The sequence below is a fragment of the Rhipicephalus microplus genome, chromosome 9 (genome assembly GCF_043290135.1).
Source record: "Rhipicephalus microplus isolate Deutch F79 chromosome 9, USDA_Rmic, whole genome shotgun sequence".
Lineage (NCBI taxonomy): Eukaryota > Metazoa > Arthropoda > Arachnida > Ixodida > Ixodidae > Rhipicephalus > Rhipicephalus microplus.
This window is the reverse complement of record NC_134708.1, coordinates 18703439-18725516: the sequence shown is the minus strand read 5'-3', so window position 1 is coordinate 18725516 and position 22078 is coordinate 18703439. Positions and strand designations below refer to the sequence as shown.

The window sequence follows — 22078 nt, the reverse complement described above, 5'->3', positions numbered from 1 at the left end:
CTTCAGTTTTTTTTTTTTCAAGCGATGTAAATGCATTAAATATACCCAACCAGCCGACCACCGTGGTTTCTACTGGGTGACCATAAGTGGTTCACGTTCAACTCCCTCGAGGCTCATCGGTGAGAACGGCTGCACATAGGTACGTTATCCTAATAATAAACCAGCCCAACATTGACGCCAGGGAAGATATAGGGGACGTTAACTGTACTGTTTTAACTGTATCGTAGCAGTAGTCAGATAAACGCGAAGAAATTAAAGTAGACAAAAAGACAGCTTGCTGCGGCAGAGACCAAACCTGCTTAATCCGAAAGTGACCGGTTCGGCCTCGGCCATCGGCAATTTGTCTTTTCGCCCACTTTACTTTCTTCAAATCTACATCATATACACTTAAAGGGATACAATTAACGGCCCCTATATCTTCCTTGGCTTCGGTATTTGCCTGTTTTCACTAAGGTTGTGTCGAACAAAGAAGCAAGCCCGCGGGATTCATTTCCTTCATACACTACGCTATCTTACGAAAGAAATAAAGAAATTAAGCCCATTCCACAGAACTATGGTGTATCTGTCCTTCACGTTAGGAAGAAAACCATGGCAGCTGAATTTCTTTTTTTCTGAAGCGCAGTTTCCTCTAGTAATGTAAAAATACTAGTAGACGTATCAAAAAGTAAGTGTCACTCTCCTCTAACACATAAATGTTAACTGCAGGGACACCGCAGCCGTTGTCGGGACGTTCATGTTCTCTACCTAAGAGCAAAGGTGCTATGCAGGATGTTCCCAGTTTAGCGAAACTGCGAATATTTCTGAGCGGTGGCGACACCCCCTTTCGAACGACACAACTGTACGAAAAGGTCAAACCCAGCACCAGAAAGTGCGGTGCATTCCATTGGTGACGTTGAAACGCGGTGTCACGCCAAGGGCAATCGAAAAACTTGGGTGGGGTTCCGGTGCTGTAGCAATGTGAGCGCCGTGGATATTCCCAGTTACAATAAGAGCAGGACGCTGCTTTGCCAGCCTATATGTGGTACGGCAAAATCATGTGTATTAAACACGCAAAAGCGGTTAATTTCACGGATATGAACGAGCGTGCTATCAACGGCAAAAGTTTGCGGGATGTGAAATCATCGATAAAGATCGATTCCACGCATTGTGTAGGAACGTAATTTAGAAATAAATGTTCCACAGTGCACTTGGCGTTCCCTACCTATACAGTCACCAGCTTAATTACAAGCATTGGTCACCTATATAGCAGAAATTCGCATTTCTTGTGGATCCAACGTCCCGCAAACTTTTGACGTTGATAGTAATTGGTGCGAGCATCCACGGAAATCGTCTTTGCGTGTGAATGCGATAGGTATGAATAGATTTTATATTCTCATTGTGTTCTTCCCGTCCACGTACTCTAGTCAGCGAAGTGACTTACCTATCCAACCCCCACCCCACCTCCCGACATTTTATTCCCTTCTTTCATGACATTTCTTCGGAACACTGCCAGTCATGCTTCATTCCAACGAGAGAAAGAGCAAATTTACTGTGCGACCAGGCCTAAACCTACGTTTGGGTGGCTTTTTCAGTCCAGGTAGCCCGGTCTCACTGCTGCCGCCCGAGCTTTGTCATTGGTTTATAAGGTCACGTGTCAGCTGCAGAACTTTCCGCTAGTCTTTTTCTTGTTCCTCTTTCTGAATGTTAATAATTCTCTGTTCGGTTCATTAGAGCCTGATGGTGATGATGTTGGTGCCACGCGCTGGTTATTCATGCGCAATAGCGCCATATTAATAAAATGTTCACTTGTGTGCTTTATTATCAATACTGTTCCAACAAGAGTACGTAAGTGGAGCCGACAAAGTACGGGCGGCCGTTCTTGCCTCCTTGAGCCCGACGCATTCCCTCACTGTAGAAACTAATTACCTCAGTCAGTCAGTCAGTCAAGAACTTTAATATATGGTCCTGAGGAGTTTAAGCCACCAGGGTGCCCACGTGGGACATCCTAGCAGCCGCTACCGTAGGCGACGCCCGAGTCGGGGCGGGAACGTGGTGGCGTTCCGCCAGTTCTTGGGCCCTCTGGACTGCCTTAAGTTGGTTTCGGAGATTGGGGCTCCTGAGTGCCTCCTCCCAGTCGGACTCACTGGTGAGAGGTCCCTGAGGTAACGCGGGACATTGCCAGAGCATGTGCGCGAGTGAACAGTACACTTCTGTGCAATCTGGGCACTGTGAATTTATGTCTGAGTTATAATGGCTGAGTCGGCCCCGTGATGGGTACGATCTCGTTTGTAACATTCTAAAGGCTACTTCTTGCGCGCGTGCTAGTTTTGAATGGGGTAAAGGGTATCGGCTTCTGTTGTGTCGGTAGTGGGAGGTAATTTCATGGAAGGTGAGTAGTGGGTCATTAAACTGCACGTCTGGGCCCAGCTCTTCGGTGGCTGATTGATCGTCACGGCGGGTCAGTTCTCGTGCTCGATCATGAGCCATTTCGTTGAGGTTGGGTTGTTGTGGGTGAACGTCTTTGCCCATGTGGGCAGGGAACCAAGAGAGGTAGTGCGAGCCCGTATATTTCCGTGTTTGTAAAATGCGGGCTGCTTCTGGAGCGATGTTGCCGGTTTCGTAAGCCCGAATGGCGGCGCGAGAGTCTGTGAAGACATTAGTGAGTGAGGGGACGGTCATCGCTAAAGCTATAGCAACTTGTTCGGCTATGGCGCTTGTTGATAGCCTAACCGAGGCGGCTGAGCGTAGGGCTCCGTCGCCATCTACTACCGCGAGTGCGAAAGAGGAGGAGTTACCGTATTGCGCTGCGTCGACGAATGCGGTAGAGTTGCGATTCGCGGCGGTACGGTTTAGGATCGCGCGAGCGCGGGCCAGCCGTCTGCCTTCGTTGTGTTGTGGGTGGACATTTCGCGGAAATGGGGTTACCATGTAAGTAGCTCGGACAACTCTGGGGAGGGTTACTGCGCGTTCAAGGCAGGGGTGTGGGGACATGCCGGCCTCGCTTAGAAGTCGGCGGCCTGCCTTGGAGGAGGAGAGGCGGATCACTTGGGCCGTGGTCTGGGCCTCGATCACTTCATCGATGCCGTTGTGCATGCCTAGTTGGTCGAGACGGGAAGTGCTCGTGTTTTGAGGCAAACCAAGGACTTGTTTAATGCTTTTGCGCATGAGTGTGTTTAGTTTCGTCTTTTCTACCTTCGTCCAGTTGTGGGCAGAGGCGACGTAATTGATGTGACTCATTAGGAACGCGTGGTATATGCGCAGAAGGTTGGCCTCTCCAAGGCCTCGTCTACGACCCGAGACTCGCTGAATGAGTCGGAGCATGTTCTCTGTTTTTGCTGTGATATGTTTAATTGTTCTTGCATGACAGCCAGTGGCCTCGACGAGGAGGCCGAGAATGCGTATGGAGTCCACTCGGGGTATTCGCTGCCCATCTTTGGCGTGTAGCGCTATGGGTAGATCACCTAAGGGTGTTAAGTTACGAACGCCTTGGCGAGATTGCCGGTACAGTAGCAACTCTGATTTTGTGGGCGACAAACGAAGTCCAGTGTTTTTTAAGTAGGCTTCTGTGGTATCGAGAGCAGTTTGAAGGGCTTGCTCCAACTCCGCCAATGAGCCTCCTGGGCACCAGATGGTGATGTCATCTGCGTATATAGCATGGTTTATGTTTGGGATGTCGCGGAGTTTGTCAGATAGTCTCTTCATTACTATGTTAAAAAGGAGTGGAGAAATGACTGCCCCTTGTGGTGTCCCGTTGGAACCTAATGTGTAAGTATCGGATGTAAGTTGCGATAAATGCAGCTGAGCTGTTCGATTTTGCAGAAAAGAACGAATGTACGCCTGGAATCTTTTACCGAGACCAAGGCTGGCAATGGATTCCAGTATAAAGCGGTGTGAGACGCTGTCGAATGCTTTAGTGAGGTCTAGGGCGAGAATGCCACGAACATCTCTCGTTTTTGAGTCGAAGATCTGTTTCTTTAGTAATAGCATGACGTCTTGTGTTGAAAGGTGCGGACGGAACCCGACCATGTTGAACGGAAAGAGTTCGTGATCCTCTATGTAGCGCGATACACGATTTAGGATGACATGTTCAGCTGCTTTTCCTATGCATGAGGTTAGGGAAATCGGGCGTAGATTGTCGAAGTTGAGTGGTTTACCTGGCTTTGAGAGAAGGATTACCGTGGCCGTGCGCCATTGTTCAGGTACCTGGCCAGTTTCCCACATGTAATTAATGTCTTTTGTGAGTAGTGTGATGGCTTGGTCGTCTAAATTTCGCAACAGGCGGTTGGTTACCTTGTCAGGACCGGGGGCTGATCTGCTCATATTTTTTTTTCTCCTTTTATTTCTTTCCGTTGACAGTCTTATACTTCGACATTTGGCATACATCGAAATTTGACCTCACTTTGTCTTCCAGCTGTCATCCTCATTGTGGTTGATTGTACGTATAAATAAGTGATGAATTAATTAACAAACTTGGCGAGTAGTGAGTGTGGTATAGAGCAGGTTTGTTTCTTTTAATAGTTTGACAAGTTTCCGTGAAGACGTTCCAATGATGCGCGCCTTGTCAGTGCGCGAAAAACTGCTCGATCATGCCCAGAAGCCTGTGGTAGTCGCCAAAGTAAACGATCTTCAGGAATCCTTCGAGCACTTTAATCACATCGTTCTCCACATTGCACTGGTAGACGATGTAGTCATGCAGGGAAGAGTGAACTGCCTCTGAAAACAATCAGCGTCGAATACGTTATTCGCATTCAACCATTTTTTTTGTCACTTGAAACGTTGTAATGTGAAACCTAACGAACAAACTGCATGACTGAATTTACAAGCCAAAAGGTATTACGAGGTACATCATGCCGAGAGCTACAGAAAAGGCAGAAGTACAGGGGAAGATGTGAGCTCGAAGAGATGGGAAATTCGTGGACATTGGCTGTCACTCACTATCGTGGGGTGTCGCAAGGTTCAACATCGAGGCCATTAAACCTGGCAGTAAGACATTCGTTAACAACAACAACAACAACAACAACTAAAATTGGCTGTGCCATTGCTATAGCAATCGCTGCAGCTGCACGCCAACTTTACTAAAGAAATCCAAGCCACCACAGATCCGTCGCCATACCATACGCCAGAGTTTCGTATTCGTGGCTCAATGACAGTGATTCCAGCACACTCAGAGTCGCAAGCTTTGCACGTATGCACACGTCACTTCCTCTTGGATGCCATTTATTTGGCCTAGCACGCTGAACATCATCGCTCACATAGTTGTGATTCCGTGCTGCAGCCCAATGAACTGAGGTCGGTGAGCTTCGCGGTTCCAAGCTTCGCGCAACTAAGTGGAAACGTCCAGCATTTCTTCATATATTCAAGAAGCATAGCGGTGTTTATTGAAGTGTACAGACTTTCACAGGCACAGAAGATTTTTCTTAAAATCTATATACCGTCTTCAATGGTGCTTTCAAGAAAGATTAGGCCTGTATCAATGGTGGATAGACGAAAGTAAAAAGAGATAAAGTAAGAACGTGACTTGATATCTTGATTACACCACTGCCTTGAAAGCCAAGAACAAGATACCATGTCAAGCACCGGCGTGGCTCAGTTGTAGAATACTGGGCTGGCACGCAGCAGACCCGAGTTTGATAAGATACCGTGTCAGTGATAGTCGAAGGCAAATATCTTCATGTAATATGAGTCACCGACTGATGTGCATGGTAAAGAACCTCAAGAGGATAATATTAGTCCCGAGTTTGTCGCCGTGGTGAGCCTCACTATTATATTGCAGTTAGGGCACTTTAAGCTCAGAATTTTTTTAACATATCGTAAATTGTGATCACACTTGGCTTTAAAAAACGCACGCGTCTGCAACAATAAAACGAAACAACACGGAAGATGCGCTGGAGTAATTGCATTCGCTCGTGGACCTCATGTCGCGAGACAACATCTAATATCGAAATTTACTTCGAGAATTTGTTTATTTATCTTTTATTTTTATTTAGCATAACTATTTTGTTAGCGGGACACTGAGTACAAGAGTAGTGTACTTTTATTTTTTGTCAGGGTAGTTTGAACTTAATTCGTGGGTGGTTGATGTGAACTCCAGCAACGCTGTTCTCAGAGTAACAGAAAAAAGTTTCGGAGGCTATATTTTTTTTCTCGGGAGGTCCACGCCGAAAGTTACTGCGCATCCAAAAACACGTCGTTCCTGCCATGCTTCTCACATCACCAGCGCTAAAGATTTCGCACAGCCTAAAGGTCAATGAAGATGTTCTTGTCTTAATACTAATAGTTGCGGTTTAACGCCCCCCAAAAAGAATTTTACCTTACCTAACTTCTGAGCCGCCTTGAGGAACGTGGAGATCGATATTTCTGCTCTGTCATCTTCTAGAAAGTCTGTGGGAAAAAAAGATAACAGGATTTTATGAAAAATTCATCACACGAGTCACGTTAGGGCAGCTGTCGCAAACGCGAGCACTCGCCAGAACAAGGCTCTGTGACTGTAGTACACACTGCCTTGCACGCTATAAAATTGCTGGTTAAATCAGGTCACGTTTAAACGTGACACTCCTCGCAAATCGGAACCACGTGATTTAATCAAGTTGTACTTATTTTGAATTTAATGAACCTTGATACAGAGGCATATTATACTTTGTAAAAATAAGCATTGCTTTTGCTAGCAGAATCAGGCTTGCTTGCGTCAAGTTTGCTTGTGTTAAACAGATCAATTCGGCTTCACCTAATTTTCTGACGTATGATTCCACTTCGGAGAACTGTTATTGCCACAAGATTTGTTCATTAATTTTTTGTACTGATGGTTATAAAGCTCATGAAGCACCAATTTGATTCAAAATATTATTTGCGCTGATTTTAACCAATTTTACACATAAATGTAACTTTGCCAGAAGTACGATTCAATGGTGCTTCAATCATCCTTGCAACGTTTTAGCACCCAATCTTTCTGCACCCCCCTCTAAGTCGCTCTAATGAGCAAGTAATCAGCATATTTATTTTCTTTAAGTCAATTAATGAGTAAATATAACGTAGTGTCAATTATGCTGATGCCTGACTGTTCAAAGCCCTTAAGGTCTCTCTTTCGAATATTTTACTCTTTTTTGTTCTTTTCGGAATACCTCTACGCCATCTATGGCTTCAGCTTGTACAGAGACGTCAGTTCATGTGAACGCATTTGCATCTGGCGTTACGCTCCAAATTACGGGACTTTGGAAGATACGTTGGCAGCCTGAGTAAAATAATCAGTGAATACCACAGAAAATATTTTCATTTAATATATTAACTAATTATTGCTTAAAAGGCAAGTGCTAAGTACATGCAGAAAAATGACTGGAAGTGTAGTTAGAACAACGTCCACGAAATTGAATCACAGAACAGGGTCATGTAGTTAAAAAGCACCCGTAAAAAAGTATCGGTAATGAACCTTTTTTTCAGAAGGGGTGCTCCTGCCAGGCCAGAACTGGCTAGCTTTGAGCGAGTCCCCACTAAGCGTCAGCACTGAAGCAGTAAACGGACTTTATTTAAACCAACGCACCTTCCTCGGTGGTGGTTGTCACAGTTTGGTTGGCGTAAGCATCGGTTGTAGGCGTTAGTAGTTCGGCAGTACTCTCGGGGCCTACGAAAACGAGAGTAAAAAAAAAAAAACAGCGACGTTGACGTATACAGTATGGTCCACTCTTCAAGGAAGCGCTCGAACGAGCACCTCCCATATTGTGGGCCCCCTAACGGCAGCATTGTTCGTACCCCGCATAAGCCTATCAAAAGGAGCCACAACTGTAAATCACTAGCGGTTGCGTGCAAATCAAACCCACTATGTTTTAGTAACAGGGTGAAATCCGGAAGTGTTGAGCCTGAAAGTGTGCCTTTCAACAGTGCACCCGTCTGTACTTACATGTAAATTGGTATATAGAAATATTTGTATACAAGAGCAGCAGGTAGCAAATTGGGTAACCGTGGCGTAACGATAACCAAGCCCCCAACAGCACGAGACACATTGCTGTGCCTTGCACATGACAGAGAAAAGAATATTAATAATCAGGCTGGAGAACACCAAGCATCCGCAAGCCAACCTCCACCAAAGCCACAACCTCATCGTGCTCCCGTCAGAATTCCCATCATGCTCCTTTACCATTCTTTTTGCTAGGCTCATAGCAAAAAAAAAAAAAAAAGCCCGCTTGTCTATGTGATTCACTGCAAATGTCGTAAGACGATAGTATTCTGCCAGTTTTTCTTACTTTCCTTCGTGCATAGCGTCGCAATCTCAGCACAGCTGAAGAAACACTAGGATCTTTAGAATTACGTATACACGTATTTTCTGGAGTGCACACAACACCTAATACGGACTGATGTTGTGCCTCAGATATATGTAATAATTGTTTTTTCATCGACCATGTTCAAAAATTCTAACGCAGCCACCAGTTCATGACGGCTCGGCCTCCAGCAAGTGCTTAAACTTTGGTCGCTGAATCCTGTGACAGACATACAAAGAGAAAGGCAGACCCAAATTTTTGCTTTAAAGTATACCAAGAAATAATATCGTCTTAAACAAGAGAATGACGAGCGAGAACGCCCAGTGAAAGTCTACAAGCCAACATCCTCTAATGCCACTCCCTCTTCGAGCTCCATGCTCTTGGTAGAATTCCCACCGTGCTTCTGTTTTATTTTATTTTCTTTTGGGTAGGTTTCGAGATCGTCACGTTACACTCCCTCGTAGTTTTTTTTTTCCTCGCCATTCTCGCGCAGCACCGATCCACGAGGTGTGAAATACACTTCAATTTGATAATTATCTTGCTACTTGTAAGGTAGGACGTCACTATTCACTAATATTTGTTCCATAGGTGAAGTCTTCAAACGTATCGATATGTAGCTTTTTTCGTTAGCTTATTCCCCATTCTGAGCGCATACAACATTGAAAGCAATCATCATCATCATCATCATCATCATCACTGCCCGATCTGCAATTACAGAAGAAGGACGATGATCGAAAGGTTCGTGGCCAATCCAACTTGGTGAGTTGTTCCAGTCTTCCGGGAATCTTCATCGTCATCACCACCAGCGCAGTTGACGCTTCCTCGGGGAGCCGTAAACGTTGAGTCGCAGCATGGTTACACTTGGCACCTTGCCCAGAAGGAAGCTACACGTCATTGAAATGGACGTTAGAAGCGACTGTCCTTTGTCGTGGTAACTACGTCGTGGCGCCTTGTAGTCGCAACTGCAAGAAATCAGCTACTGCCCGAATTGTACTGCATGGTCACTCCACACCTGTTCACTACTACGACGCCACATTGCCTGGTCAACACATCTGTGGCCAAGAACTCGTGTCAGGCCCAGGTGATCAAGGGTTCCTGGTGTGCGGATTAACAGTGGCGTCAAATTTCACCGGGAGGACCCGGAGATGTGGACCAACGTGACACAGGCTGAATGCTGGGGCTGAAGTCACATAAAACGGATTAAGAGAACTTACATGTGGATTATTGAACGAATATGCTTTTGCTGGGAACGTACGCAGAAATTGTTCGATAGGTTGACCCTCTCTGCGAATGCCAGCGACGACAAGCTGCAACGATACCTATTGGTGAACCTTAACGAACTGTGCGACGAGACTAAGGAAAACCTGTCTCCGTACTTGCATCAGCAAGAGTTAGCTCCGTACATTGTACGAGGAGAGCAAGAACAACCTGCCTCTGTACCATCTGGTGGTGACCAGCGACAAGAATGTGTACCACACGAATTACAAGGAGACCAAGAACAACACATCTACCCTCTGCTAGCGTCCAGCCACAAAAGTGAGCTCAGCACAAAGTACGAGGGGACCAAGGATAACGCATATTTGCACCCGTTACTCGTGTTTAGCCGCAAAAGTGAGCTGCGTGCGAAGCTTTGCGTCTTCAGTGCCATGCGAAAACAGACCGAAATCGTGGAACAACGTGAGCCATTCTGTTTCACCCCAGAAAAGGTTTGGGACATCGAGCACAGTGGGCATCCTGCTCGACATGTCCAATGAACTCCTTCCTGCAGGGCCAAATTTTTATCATCTGAGTGCGAGGTGCTCGCCCTTCCGGCCGCTACGGACACGTCCGCGCTGAACTCTATCACGCAGTTCAAGGCCCTTAAGTGCCAGTTGTCCGACGATCACGACGACTCTTATGAAAAGCTACGAGCACAGCTGTGTCATAATGAATAATAAAGGCCCGTAAGGTGAAACAGGCAAAGCTATTCTTTCAGCTAGGTCACCTATGTTTGCAGGCTAGATTGAGCACGAAATGTGTTGGACCACTTTGATAGTGTTATTACGCGGCGAATCAACGAATGTGAGATATAAACACTCATCATCGATCTTTTTTGTATATATTGTTGGCTTGTCTCTGTCAAACCTTGATGTGTTGCGCGGCAGTGTCAAACATGTGCATGTGATCAGTGATATCTGCTCTTATCATGGAAGCTGTAATGTTGTGTGCATCGAAGTTCTTGAAGTTACTAAGAATAAAACTTTCGTAGTTGAACCTTCTGCACAAACCACAGTGCAAAAAAAAAGAACGAATGGACAAGATGGAGACAGGACAAGCCCTATAGAGGTATGGCTTGTTCCGTCGTCATCTTGCAGTCGTCATTTATTTTGACACAGTTCGACGATGTCATAAAGGATCTTAAGTAGCACCAAGTTCCCCTTTCTCAGTCTTCTGTTTTATGTACACAGCGGCTAGGATAACGACTTCACGAAGATTCAGTGGACGCTGGTGCAGTGGATCCACTGTGCCTTCTTTTCTGTCTCCAAGCTGTGGAAAATTATGCCACTCAACACATTGGAGGACCATCTCTAGGCAATCTTGCTGGCCACTGAAGCCGCCATGAGCCAAGGTCGATTGAGGGGCTCCCATAAAACCAGTCTCCTGGTCTCCCGCCTCCCTTGACCCAGAAAGGGCACAAAATAATATAATATAGTAATAATCCGTAATAATAATCCGCAATTCGTATTCATATTAATAATTCGTGATATACGTGCAAGCTTACAAGTCATGCCGGTTTCTTAGAAGCAACCAAACAACTCACCGCTTTGCCTTCTATTTCCATGCTTGTAATGATTCAGGCATGTTGACTGTGGATACAATATGGAACCTTGACGACGATGAAAAAAAAAACCGAATTAAAGAAAGGAAAAGAAGCAATTCGTGATGTATTTCAAGGTAAATTTTCTATATTTGATTCCAAAGTTATCATTGCAGGGTAACGTCAATGTGGCTCGTCTGACTGTCCAAACACGAATATTTTTTTTTATGTTTCGGTTCACTACGGCTCCGCTGACGTATTTCCGTCACGGATTTCACGTTGTAAAATATATACTAACAGATTGCAACGAAAAAACGAGGACAGATCTTGTCGTGCGGCGTCACACAGCAACCTCTCGAATCGCAGCGCATGGCGCTAATCACTATCTCAAGAAGCCTTCGTTGTCGAGAGTGCTAACTGCAAGCCATTTATCATACACTGTTTGGCTAGTTTAGCGGTCCTCAGAGCTCCAAAACTTTAGCGCGTTTTTGTTATCAGTAACGAGATTACAGTGCCTAGAATATACTTTTTCTAGGCACTATAACGAGAAGGTGCGACAGGCTTGCGTTGAGCGCGCTCTAAAGGTCGTCGCGTTCAAGGACCGCCACCTCCAAGGACGGTCAGTGGGCGCGTTCACCAGACTCGTAATTCGAGAGAGGACGAAGGTCACTTCGCTCGCTGCCGTGGCCGCGGTAAAAGTGCGCCGCTGAGACGCACGACCAAGCAAGAATTGTGACAGTTGTTCACGCTTCTCTTGTGTATACTTGTGAGCTCGTTTCGTGCGTCTTTCTGTTTGAACAGCGCGCTTTAAGTGTTGAGCTGTGACATTTGTTAGTCCGAGTTCGTCCTGTGTCAGCTAATTTTGTGCGTGCCTTCTGCATGCTGCAGCAACTTTCGAGGTGCTCGCCGTTCTTCACGTGACTTTGCAATTTGCTGCTATTGCCACAATAAACGCTCAAGTACCTCTGCGAAGAGACGTTTCACTTTGTTGTTATACCGATTCCTAGATAAAGGGATCAGCCACGTTTTTTTATTTATTTTCCCTCCTTTGTCGCCATGCCATATTTCAGGACTGAACATACATCTGCTAGTTCTCGGAAAACCTACTAGGGTCAGAGGTCCAGGGACCTCTGAGAACTTCTCTTCGTCGCCAGCGTTGCGGCATAATGTTGCGTAACCAAATGAAAAAAATTACCACAATAGAACTCACCAATTATGTTGATGATCTTGTTTGCGGTGACGATTCGGTCATCGTCTTTTAGGGTGGCCATTTTCTTCACCACAAGAGGGGTCGTTTTGCGAATAAACTTGCAAATGGCTTCGCCAAAACGAAGGTATCGATTGCGCGAATCTGCAACGAACGCACCGCTTTAAATGGTAAATCCATAATCGCTGGGGTTTCTCGCTCCCCCAAAACGACATATTTATGAGGGGACGCCGCAGTGGAGGGCTCCGCGAATTTCAGCTACCTGGAGTTCTTAATCGTATGCCAAAATCTAAGCACACGGGCCTATAACACTTCGCTTCCCTCCCCCCCCCCCCCCCCATATATGCGCCCGGTTGGCATTCGATACCACAACCTCTGGATCAGCATTCAATAACACCTCGCTACAGCGGTGGGTTAAATGATCGTCTCATGGCGTGAAGTAGCTATACGCGACCCAAGGAGCTGGACATGCATATTTTGCTCAAAAAATCAGAAGATGCGGTGTAAGCACTGAAGTAAATAAAACGCACAAAAGCTATACAAAGATGACAAAGACGAGGGGACAGCAATGATAAGCACAAACAACAGTAAACAATTTTATATGTAAACTAAACAAACCTTTTCTCACCAATTTTTTTTTGTTTCTCTTTGAATGGAGATTCGCGGTGCTACATTTGTTTAGATCCCGTTTATTCCTCCACTTTTATTGGCGTTATAGAGCACTTAGGATTACCTTATTCATCTATTTCGACGAATTTCCCTTTATATTATGCAGTGTGATCAATCCCCCTAGTGAATTCGAGCCAATTTCCGCAAGGCGTCATAACAAAACAAAATTTATTGCGATTGTCCGCATTGACGTTTCCACTCGTCTGTTTGCTTTTCATTTGTTTTAGGGACGAAGATCCTTAAGGCGTGAGTGGGTCGTCCCTTGTATGTATGCAGCTATGTAGTAACCACCTCACAGCATATCCACAGAGTGAATGATTATTAGTGGGGAGAAGCTTCGGGGGTTTTGTCGGCAAACCATGAATCATCCGCTGGCCGCGTCCGTCCGTCGTCTGTCTGTCTGACGCACGGACGGACAGATGGACGGACTGATGAACGCACGGACTGATGGACGGATGGAAGCGCGGACGCACTAGCGGACGCTTCGCCCCACTAATCATTATTCTCTTCGTGGATATGCTGTGATGTATTGATTGATTGATTGATTGATTCATTGATTGATTGATTGATTGATTGATTGATTGATTGATTGATTGATTGATTGATTGATTCCTCAATATTATGGCACATACCCACTCTGGGGGTTTGGCGAAGGCTGTGTATCGTAACTTGTCATTGATAACTCCAAGAATGCATATTAATAAACGCTCGTCCGAGTTGTCCCCTAGTCTTTTTTTAGTGGCTGCGCATTTTATGCCCTTAAATATCACAAAACACCTCGCCCAGCAACGAGTTTTATTGAACTGCCATATAAGTGAGCCGCTTTTCCTGGGATATGTGCAAAACCAGAGATAACTACCCTACAATATGCTGCTACCTTTATGGTTAGGTCAGTTTGCAGACCTCCTGGTCCTATAGGTTCTGTCTACATAAATTCAGTACAGGCGCTGATTTTGCCCCTTAAAATTGAAATAATTTGTTCATAATTAATGTTTCAAAATGTAATTGAGAAATTAAATGAGAACAATTTGTCACTCGGTCTATCGTTGATATTGTTGAAATAGAAGTGGAAGTCTAACACAAGTTATGAGTTCGTTTAACTCAAGGAAGGTGAAGTTAAGAGAGAGAGAGAGAGATAAAGATACAAGGAAAGGCAGGGAGGTTAACCAAGGTGAAGTTAACTTACTCATTCTGACTATGTGAAGCCTGCGGAGCTTTGCCATGCTTGAAATTCCTTTCCAAGCCTCAGCTGAAATTCTCGAAAAGGTAAAAAAAGCTGTGTTATTCTAACACGCCTTGTAAGCACGCGAAAAAAAAGGCACACGTTGAAGACTCAACTGTCCGCCAGAGTTTACCTCGCATGATCTGCGACTCGACTCTTCTCGGCACTTCTTGGTCGGTCAGGATCCTCTGGAATTTGTCCAAGTAGGCCCTTCCTCTGGAAACTTGAGAAGAACAGCCACCGAATGAGGTAGAGGTACGCGTGTGATTATATGCATGTCGAGCGACTATTTCATACAGACTGAACCAGACATTTTTTTTAACTTTTAACTGCTTTTTATGCGTGCTCATGCATGTGTTTTTATGTGTCTATTGACACACAAACGCGCATTACGAGGGGCAGTCAAACCCGCCACCTCCACTCCTCCTTGCCTACGCCAGTGGGGCTTACGAATGTTGTGCTTGAATCGGATGAAAATAGAGCAGTTAATTTAAAAGCCACTTTACCAGCATTTGTAAATTGCTCACCATTCAGCCAATAGAGTTTCCAGAAATCGACTAGAGGGTACTCTGGCGCTGCGATCGTTCAGCCCCCATGGGAACAATGGGTAGTACACAGGTTCACCCAAGTCTTCGTTTTTGCAGGCTTCGAACGCATTTGTGGCTTTGTTTATTCCCGTGTTTTGGTTTTGTTTCGAATAAAATAACAGACCGTTGCGAACTTCGTGAGCCGATTTCAATTGGTGAGCCTCAAAAAGTCAAAGTGGTGAAGCGCGACTGCTTAACCTTTGCCGATTGTTGTCTCGTGAGAAAGCGGAAGCCCACGCGAAGCCGGACGAAGCCGAAGTACAAGTCCGTATACTTCCCATCATTCCCATACTGGCTGAAGCGTTGTGCGTTACAGCTCCCACAGACACTGGCGCCAGAGTTCTCTCTAGTGGGTATTGTAGGAAACTCTGAAACTATATGACAGCCCAACCGGTAAAGAGGACTTTATATTTAAAAATTCAATGCCAGTGGTGACGTCATCTTCCGATTCCCACCACACCAGCTTGCCATGACGTCACGTGTTTTGATGGCGTTGGTGTGAGCCATGTTTATCGAGTCAGTGGTGATGATATATTACTCTTTGTTCTGAAGAAGCAAGGGCAGAACTTCGCAAGCTCTGGGAACACTTAACACGTCACAGTGGCCTAAATGATGAAAATTACATTTATGTCCACGACGTTATGAGTGTTGCTTCGGCGCCAAATTTAAGAAGTTAAATGAATGAACAAACTTTATTTAAAGTCTGGCAGTTTCTTTCGGGTGAGGCAGGGGAATGGGGGATTAACCCCTGTCCCGTCACACCCTCCATCGATGATGACGGTCGATGAGTCAACTTTTCTTTTCCTTTAATTTCGTCAACCCAACGCCAGCCTAGTGCTACACATCATTTAGTTATCTGTAGAAAATCCTTCCCAAAATAATTGCAAATATTAACAGAAACTACGCAATGGGTGAACGTCATGCCTAATGTGGATCTTGGCTGCCACAAGCGGCTAGAAAACCTGGCCATCAAAGCTACGAGAAAGTCAAAGCACCAGAATCGACAGTCCACCATAAATTCAGAGTTGGGTAATAAATGAAAAATTTTTTTATCACCCTCCCATCCAGTAATCAGCCTTATATCACGAAACCAGCAGAAACGGAACTTTTTAAACAAATTTTTACTGATATGGGCAGATTTAAAGCATCCTTTTTCTTCCCCCAAATGCCCTACCAAAATTTGAAAGCGAACTTAATGATAACGGACCTCAGATCCTTTAGGGTGGTAACTCTGGATCACAGTGTTGAATGTATTCAGGACAAAGATGAAACATCGCGCTGGGGAGAAATAGTTGATTGATTGAAATACATTTATTGAGGTCCTGCGATAAATAGTTACCAAAACGTCACTTTTCAAATCTTGCCAGTCCAGAGGGCGCATGCGAGGGCGGTCAGGCTTAACCTGACCATCCTCGAGCGGGCCTAGTCAAGTGACGTCGAGCTAACTCGAGTCTATTGGGAACCGAATATGGTTGTTTGACTCACTCACTCACCAAGAAATACACTCAAACCTCATTAAAACAAAGTTGCATCTTACAGCAAAGTAAGTTCGTTATATCCAAAAATTTGTTATAAAGGTATACTCCTAACACTATCTCCTAGACATATACTCCTAGACGATCCTATACACCTAGACAATCAGCGCAGCTTTGTGCGTCGTTTCGGCAGAACACACGCATTCAACCTATCCGCTTTGCCACAGGCGATTTCGCTGTGGAATGATCTTCCTGATGCGATAGTTTCAGTGACTAACAGCCAGGTGTTCCGAGAGCAACTAAACTCTCACTACACCTAGCATCACTTCGTAGCCATTTATGCAGGTGTGGATTTGTTTGGCTTTTTTTTGTAATCAATGTCTTATTTATCAGTGCCGTTGTTAAGTTGTATCCTATTTGTATAGTTTTATAGTGTATACATTCTCATTGTTCTTTTTTTGTTTTCCCGTATATGCCCTCTTTACTCTATGCTCTAAGAGTCTCTAAGGTATGTTAAATAAATAAATAAATAAATAAATAAATAAATAAATAAATATTGGAAGATTATTCTTGGTGTACTTTGTTATAACCAATATTTCGTTATATCCGAGTTTCTTACATCAATGTTTGAGTAGAGCTGGTAATGAGAAATTAAACGCACCAAATGGTGAGGCTCTGCTCCCGTGACCAGCCAGTATCTGAATGGTCTTTTCTGAAAAGAAACAAAAAAGAGAAGAAATCGTTTGTGTTTTCGTAGATTCAACGTGTACTATAGTTGTGATGAAAACGTCATACATCTCTGTTTCTGATTTCTTGGTTCCTCTATGTTGATGAATTCAATAAACGCTCATTTCAACGAAACCATGCTGCACTGGTTCATTGGCTTCTGTATTGACGACCCTCAAGCCGATGTTTGTAAAACAATTTTTTAACGTGCTGATACGAATAAAAAAAGATAAAGTAAAGGCTAAGAAGTTTACGGAAACTGAAGCCAAGCTCATAAAGGAATCGCGATAAAGTAAATCTGTTGTTCTGATCACCCTTTCATACGTAGGTGAGAACTTTATTTGCCGCACTCTTACCGTCTGACAAATCGTCAAAATCTGAAAAATGAAACATCAAATTTTATTAGAGGGCGACAATGTTGTCTCTTGAGAACAAGCAGTGAAAATTTTTGTACATATTTACCAACGGGCACAATGTCTTCATCTGAAAGAGGAAGAAACAAGCATAACGAAATTAAGACTGGTGAAGTTGCTTTCAGTGAATATAACATGTACAAACAGCGTTCTCATACGCATGTTCAAGGAATATGCGTTCGGCTGCAATAATCAGATAATCAGACTTTATTCTATTTTTATTTATCTTTAATAAGAAGGCAGAAGTTGTGGGGGAAATGGAAGCTTGAATAGTAGGAAAATTTGTCAACACTGGGTGTGGCTGTAGCCGAGCCTGGAGCACCATCTGCTTGTCGAAACATCGCCTCCAACGATATCTCGTGGTTACGATTTTTTTTTCATCTTTACCAAGAATTTTGGATTTAAGATTCATTCACTGTGTAGCGCACATTTTATTCATTCACGCACTCATTTCTTTAAGGTGACCATGAACAGCTGTAGGCTGTATTAAGCAAGCACTTGTTTCAAAAATAACACAAAATTGGAACAAAATATGAAACCAGAAGAAACAGTTCTACAGGAATGCAGCGAAAAAAAAAATTTTAAATGTAACTTAAGGAAGGAAGGAACCGGAGAGAAAGCCAATTCAAACTAAAAATGAGCATTTATTCTTGTCATTCTCTTGCCTTTTCACGGTTGTTTCTAAGATTACTTTCCCCTAAAAAACAGAAGTTTACAACACCTCCATCAAGGAAAAAAAATAATTTTAAAATAGTTTCTATATAGTTCCTATTGATATTCATTGTTCTTTTGAGTCACGCGAAGATTTTTTTTTTAGTTCACTGCTATGCTTACTAAATTCATTTCGTACTATTTTGACAAAAGGCAGACAAAAGTGACAGTTCTTACTTTCAGGTCTCCTCCTGAAATGTACTACCTTGACAAGTACTGTATTCGTATTTGTGTGATGAAAAAGTGTTGATTGATTGATCGATCGATCGACTAATTGATTGATTGATTGATTGATTGATTGATTGATTGATTGATTGATTGATTGATTGATTGATTGATTGACCGATCGATCGAGTTGTATAAATCGCGTGCCGTCCAACCTGTGAATCCTCGCGAAGAGGCGCACGTGCACATGAGAGCCATAAAAGCTATGGATGGAGGCAGACGGAAGTGCATTTCCGGAAAGGCGGCCTGGCTTCCTGCAAATGGCCAAGAAAAAAACACAAAGTTATTCGTGACTCCGCCTCTGCCTTATAGAGCCCGACCCCCGCAAGCGTGTGGGTGAATTAATACGCTCATCTAAACAGAACGTGCTTCAGTTTCGGTTTCGTATGTGTTTGCCGCGGATGTCAGTGTTTACGAGAATATATTTGTTTCAGTAGTTCACGAATTTTCTCACTAGGGGCGAGCAATCACCCATCAAATATGGTGTCAGAGCACGCGCGTCCACTATAACTCCACGGCGGCTGCCTACCACTTTCAAACTTTAGAACCAAGTTCACCATGCTCCCACTATTCAGTCAACGCTTCTGTATGTTCTACATATTTCTTCTGGAGTGTACGCATATAAAACTAATACGAATACATCGAAAACAGTGTTCCGCTAAAAAAATAGACATTTTTACCGTACATGTTGCGTACTCATCCGTCAGAAAGTTACACGCACATTTGTGCGGGCTAGGCTGGCCGGTATCTGCCATTTTAGCTGTATGCTAATAGTGAATTTCAGAACCATATTGAATACAACTCGAATACCGATGATCCTGAATCGAATACTATTTATTGCCCTAAGTGCCCCTCTTGTTTCCATGTTTATGTTACCGCCCTATTACGCGCGCAACTGCTGCTTTGCGCAAACCAGGTCTGGGAATTGTATAGACGATCTTTGAATATTTCGATACGATTACTCTCACAATCCGAACATTTGTGTTTGTTCTAGAACTTACGCGGCCGCTAGCGATAACACTGGCTTTTGATACATGTTTTTTTTTTCGCCTTTTCTGTAGTTTTCGAATTACTATGGCAGCCATTTTTAAAGCAGTCCTATAATGGTAATCTAACCGTTTTCGAAACACGCCAAGATTTTCACAACACTTTATTTTTAAAAGAGGAACATTACGATTACCTTTAGCAGACCGAAAAAAAATCGCAATTTGATAAACTGGAGCGAACTCGTATACAGCATCTAGAGCCTTGAAAATATTTTGTAGAAAAAAATAAGCGCTTGTCAAAACCAGTAGCAAGAGAAGACTATCAATTCCTATGTTTCGGAAACCGGACGAGTTTCTTGTTCATGGTGGAGTGAATATTGGAAACGCCGTCCTTATCTATGATTCAAATGCGAGCGTGTCGCTTGTTTCCATCTTCGGTATATTTTACTTACAATTTTAGGACGTTGAACACCACAATTTACTTACAATTTCACAAACCATACAATTTCATTCTCGGGCCGCAAGTAAAGTATAGCGGCTTAGCTGACAATAAGCTACAAGGCCGCATTTCCTTCTCCATTTCTTTCATCATTTAAAAGGCCTGATTACCTTAACTTATTTCAAAATTTTAACCTTCGACGAAGCATGCACTCAATTTCCAAGCGCACAATCTTTCAAGTCAGTTGCCACACACACACGAGGCCTCAATCGTTGTTTTTGCGGCTGTCTTTTTTTTTACATTTTCTGCCCATATGACATCATGATGTACTTGATTGATTTCTTTTTACTTGCATATGCAAAACGTGAGAATATCGGCAACGGTAGAAGCTAGCTATCCCGTCACCAGTGTATTATTACTCAATAAAAGCACAAAACCAAGAAAAACAAACAAAAGCAATGAAAAATAAAAATAAAAAGAACTAGACTCACTATGTGCACGTCTGATCTCTATAGCATATGAAGCATAAATATATGAGCAGAGAGAAGACAAAAGGCATCATCGTGGAGGGAACCTCGTCTTCCGATCCACGCGTCTTGAGAACAGTCGGCTTTCGCGCGAGATAAAAGGAAAAGCCGCGGAAGACATAAACAGGGCTTACCTTCAACCGAGAGTCAAGGCCCGTCGAGAGGAGCAGGCGCGGCCCCTTGTTACATCGCCATTTACGAGACGACAAGGAGATGGCGATTACGCAACCCCCTTTTAGCACGCCCCCTACGACCCGAGCCAAGCCGAGCTGATCCAGGAGAAAAATCTAGTTGTTTCGGGATCGAAAGGAAAAATCCTCGTTGCAGAGGTTGACACGTCGACAGCGCGTCGTTGAGAAAGTAGAGTTAACGACAATGGCGTTACAACAACCAGTGCGAAAGGAGAAAAAAAGTGAGAGAGGGGGAAAAAGGCGGGACGTTGCTGTAGCGAAAGAGAGAGAGGGGGGAATGGATCAGCTGGACGCGCAGGCGGTAAGCAGTTCGCGCTATGTTTTCCGGGAATAAGTTCGTGTCGGCGGGGATAGCAGGTGGTGGCTGCGAACAGTAGATCACGAATGCGGGGGCAGCAGCGACTGACCGAGTGACGGATAGATATACGGCTCCGCAGGAGGCCGAGAAAAAAAAAAATATGGAATAAAATACCCCGCGATGCGGCGAGAACGAGCCTTAATACCTTTCTCGACCAGCATCGTGGCCGATTGGTCAGTCGTTGGCTGGATGGAACCACTTCCTACGTAATACGCGAATCAAATCGTTCGCGTGAAAGTGAATCTATTAGTTTTTGGCACGTAGGAAAGGCTACAGGCGATCGAGTGTGTATGCCGCGAAGGATCCGGATATAGCGAAGTCGAAACCACGAATGCTTACTATACAAAGTGATTCGAAGCATCCGACACCTTTTTTTCCCGGATCCGAAGCGTGACAGGCGATTCCGAAAAAAAAACGTGTTTCCGTTAAGATATGCGTCAGGTTTCTTGCTGGTTACGATTTCGTGTACTTACGTGTACTTTAAGCAGCAATGGTGCTGCCAGGTGTGAGGGACACGGGATGTGTTGCGGGGGTGCGCAATTCCCGGGAATTTCGCAGTTTTGTATGTGTATATATACGCGCACCCATACAAACGCACGCATAAACGGGCATAAGCTATGTCTGACCTCCTCTACCCCATCCTCTAAAAAACTTTCCGGCTGCACTCCCGCTGAGCAGGACGGGCAGTCCGATCTTCGGCGACTGTCCTCTCTGCAATACGCAGAGTCAATCAGCCGCGGTCACTTTCATTAGGTAGGTAGGTAGGTCACCTACCTACCTACCTACCTACCTACCTACCTACCTACCTACCTACCTACCTACCTACCTACCTACCTACCTACCTACCTACCTACCTACCTATCTATCTATCTATCTGTTCATCTATCTACCTATCTATCTATCTATCTATCTATCTATCTATCTATCTATTGTTAAAATTCACTCATTTCTTTCCTCGGTGTTAAAGTTGCATACCAGCTTTTCTAGAGTGGTTAAGATTCCTGCATTTTCTCACTCTCTCAGTCCTTCCTTCCTTCCATCCATTGCATTAATCTAATTTTGTAGAAGTAAGCTTATCGTTATGGTAAAATGTTGCATAGGCGGCCCCGAATGCATTGCTTCATTGGACCCAATATTTTTTCTTTGGTTTTTCTCTCTCCTTTTTTACCAGGCCAACCTTGATATGTGTCATGGCAAAACAGTGCAGACTACGCGACAGTGAAACGCATGGAACACAATGTAGCGCTGTATCAGGCTGACCTCGCTGTCCCTCATTAAACCTTCATCTTGCACCCCCTTAACAATGGCAGGAGAAGG

General features: G+C 44.2%; 1 protein-coding gene across 1 annotated transcript; it reads right to left on the bottom strand.

The window, feature by feature from the left end:
* Positions 1-4460: 4460 nt before the first annotated feature.
* Positions 4461-21157, bottom strand: LOC119165605 (uncharacterized). Its single transcript, XM_075872746.1, has 12 exons — positions 20347-21157; positions 18416-18514; positions 17374-17394; positions 17268-17288; positions 16847-16897; positions 14257-14346; positions 14088-14150; positions 12236-12376; positions 11029-11094; positions 7514-7594; positions 6295-6360; positions 4461-4692 (listed from the first exon to the last, which is right to left on the bottom strand). The coding sequence occupies exons 2-12, from the start codon at positions 18489-18491 to the stop codon at positions 4541-4543; spliced, it is 828 nt and encodes a 275-aa protein (XP_075728861.1). The 5' UTR covers positions 18492-18514; positions 20347-21157; the 3' UTR covers positions 4461-4540.
* Between the last annotated feature and the right edge of the window lie 921 nt (positions 21158-22078).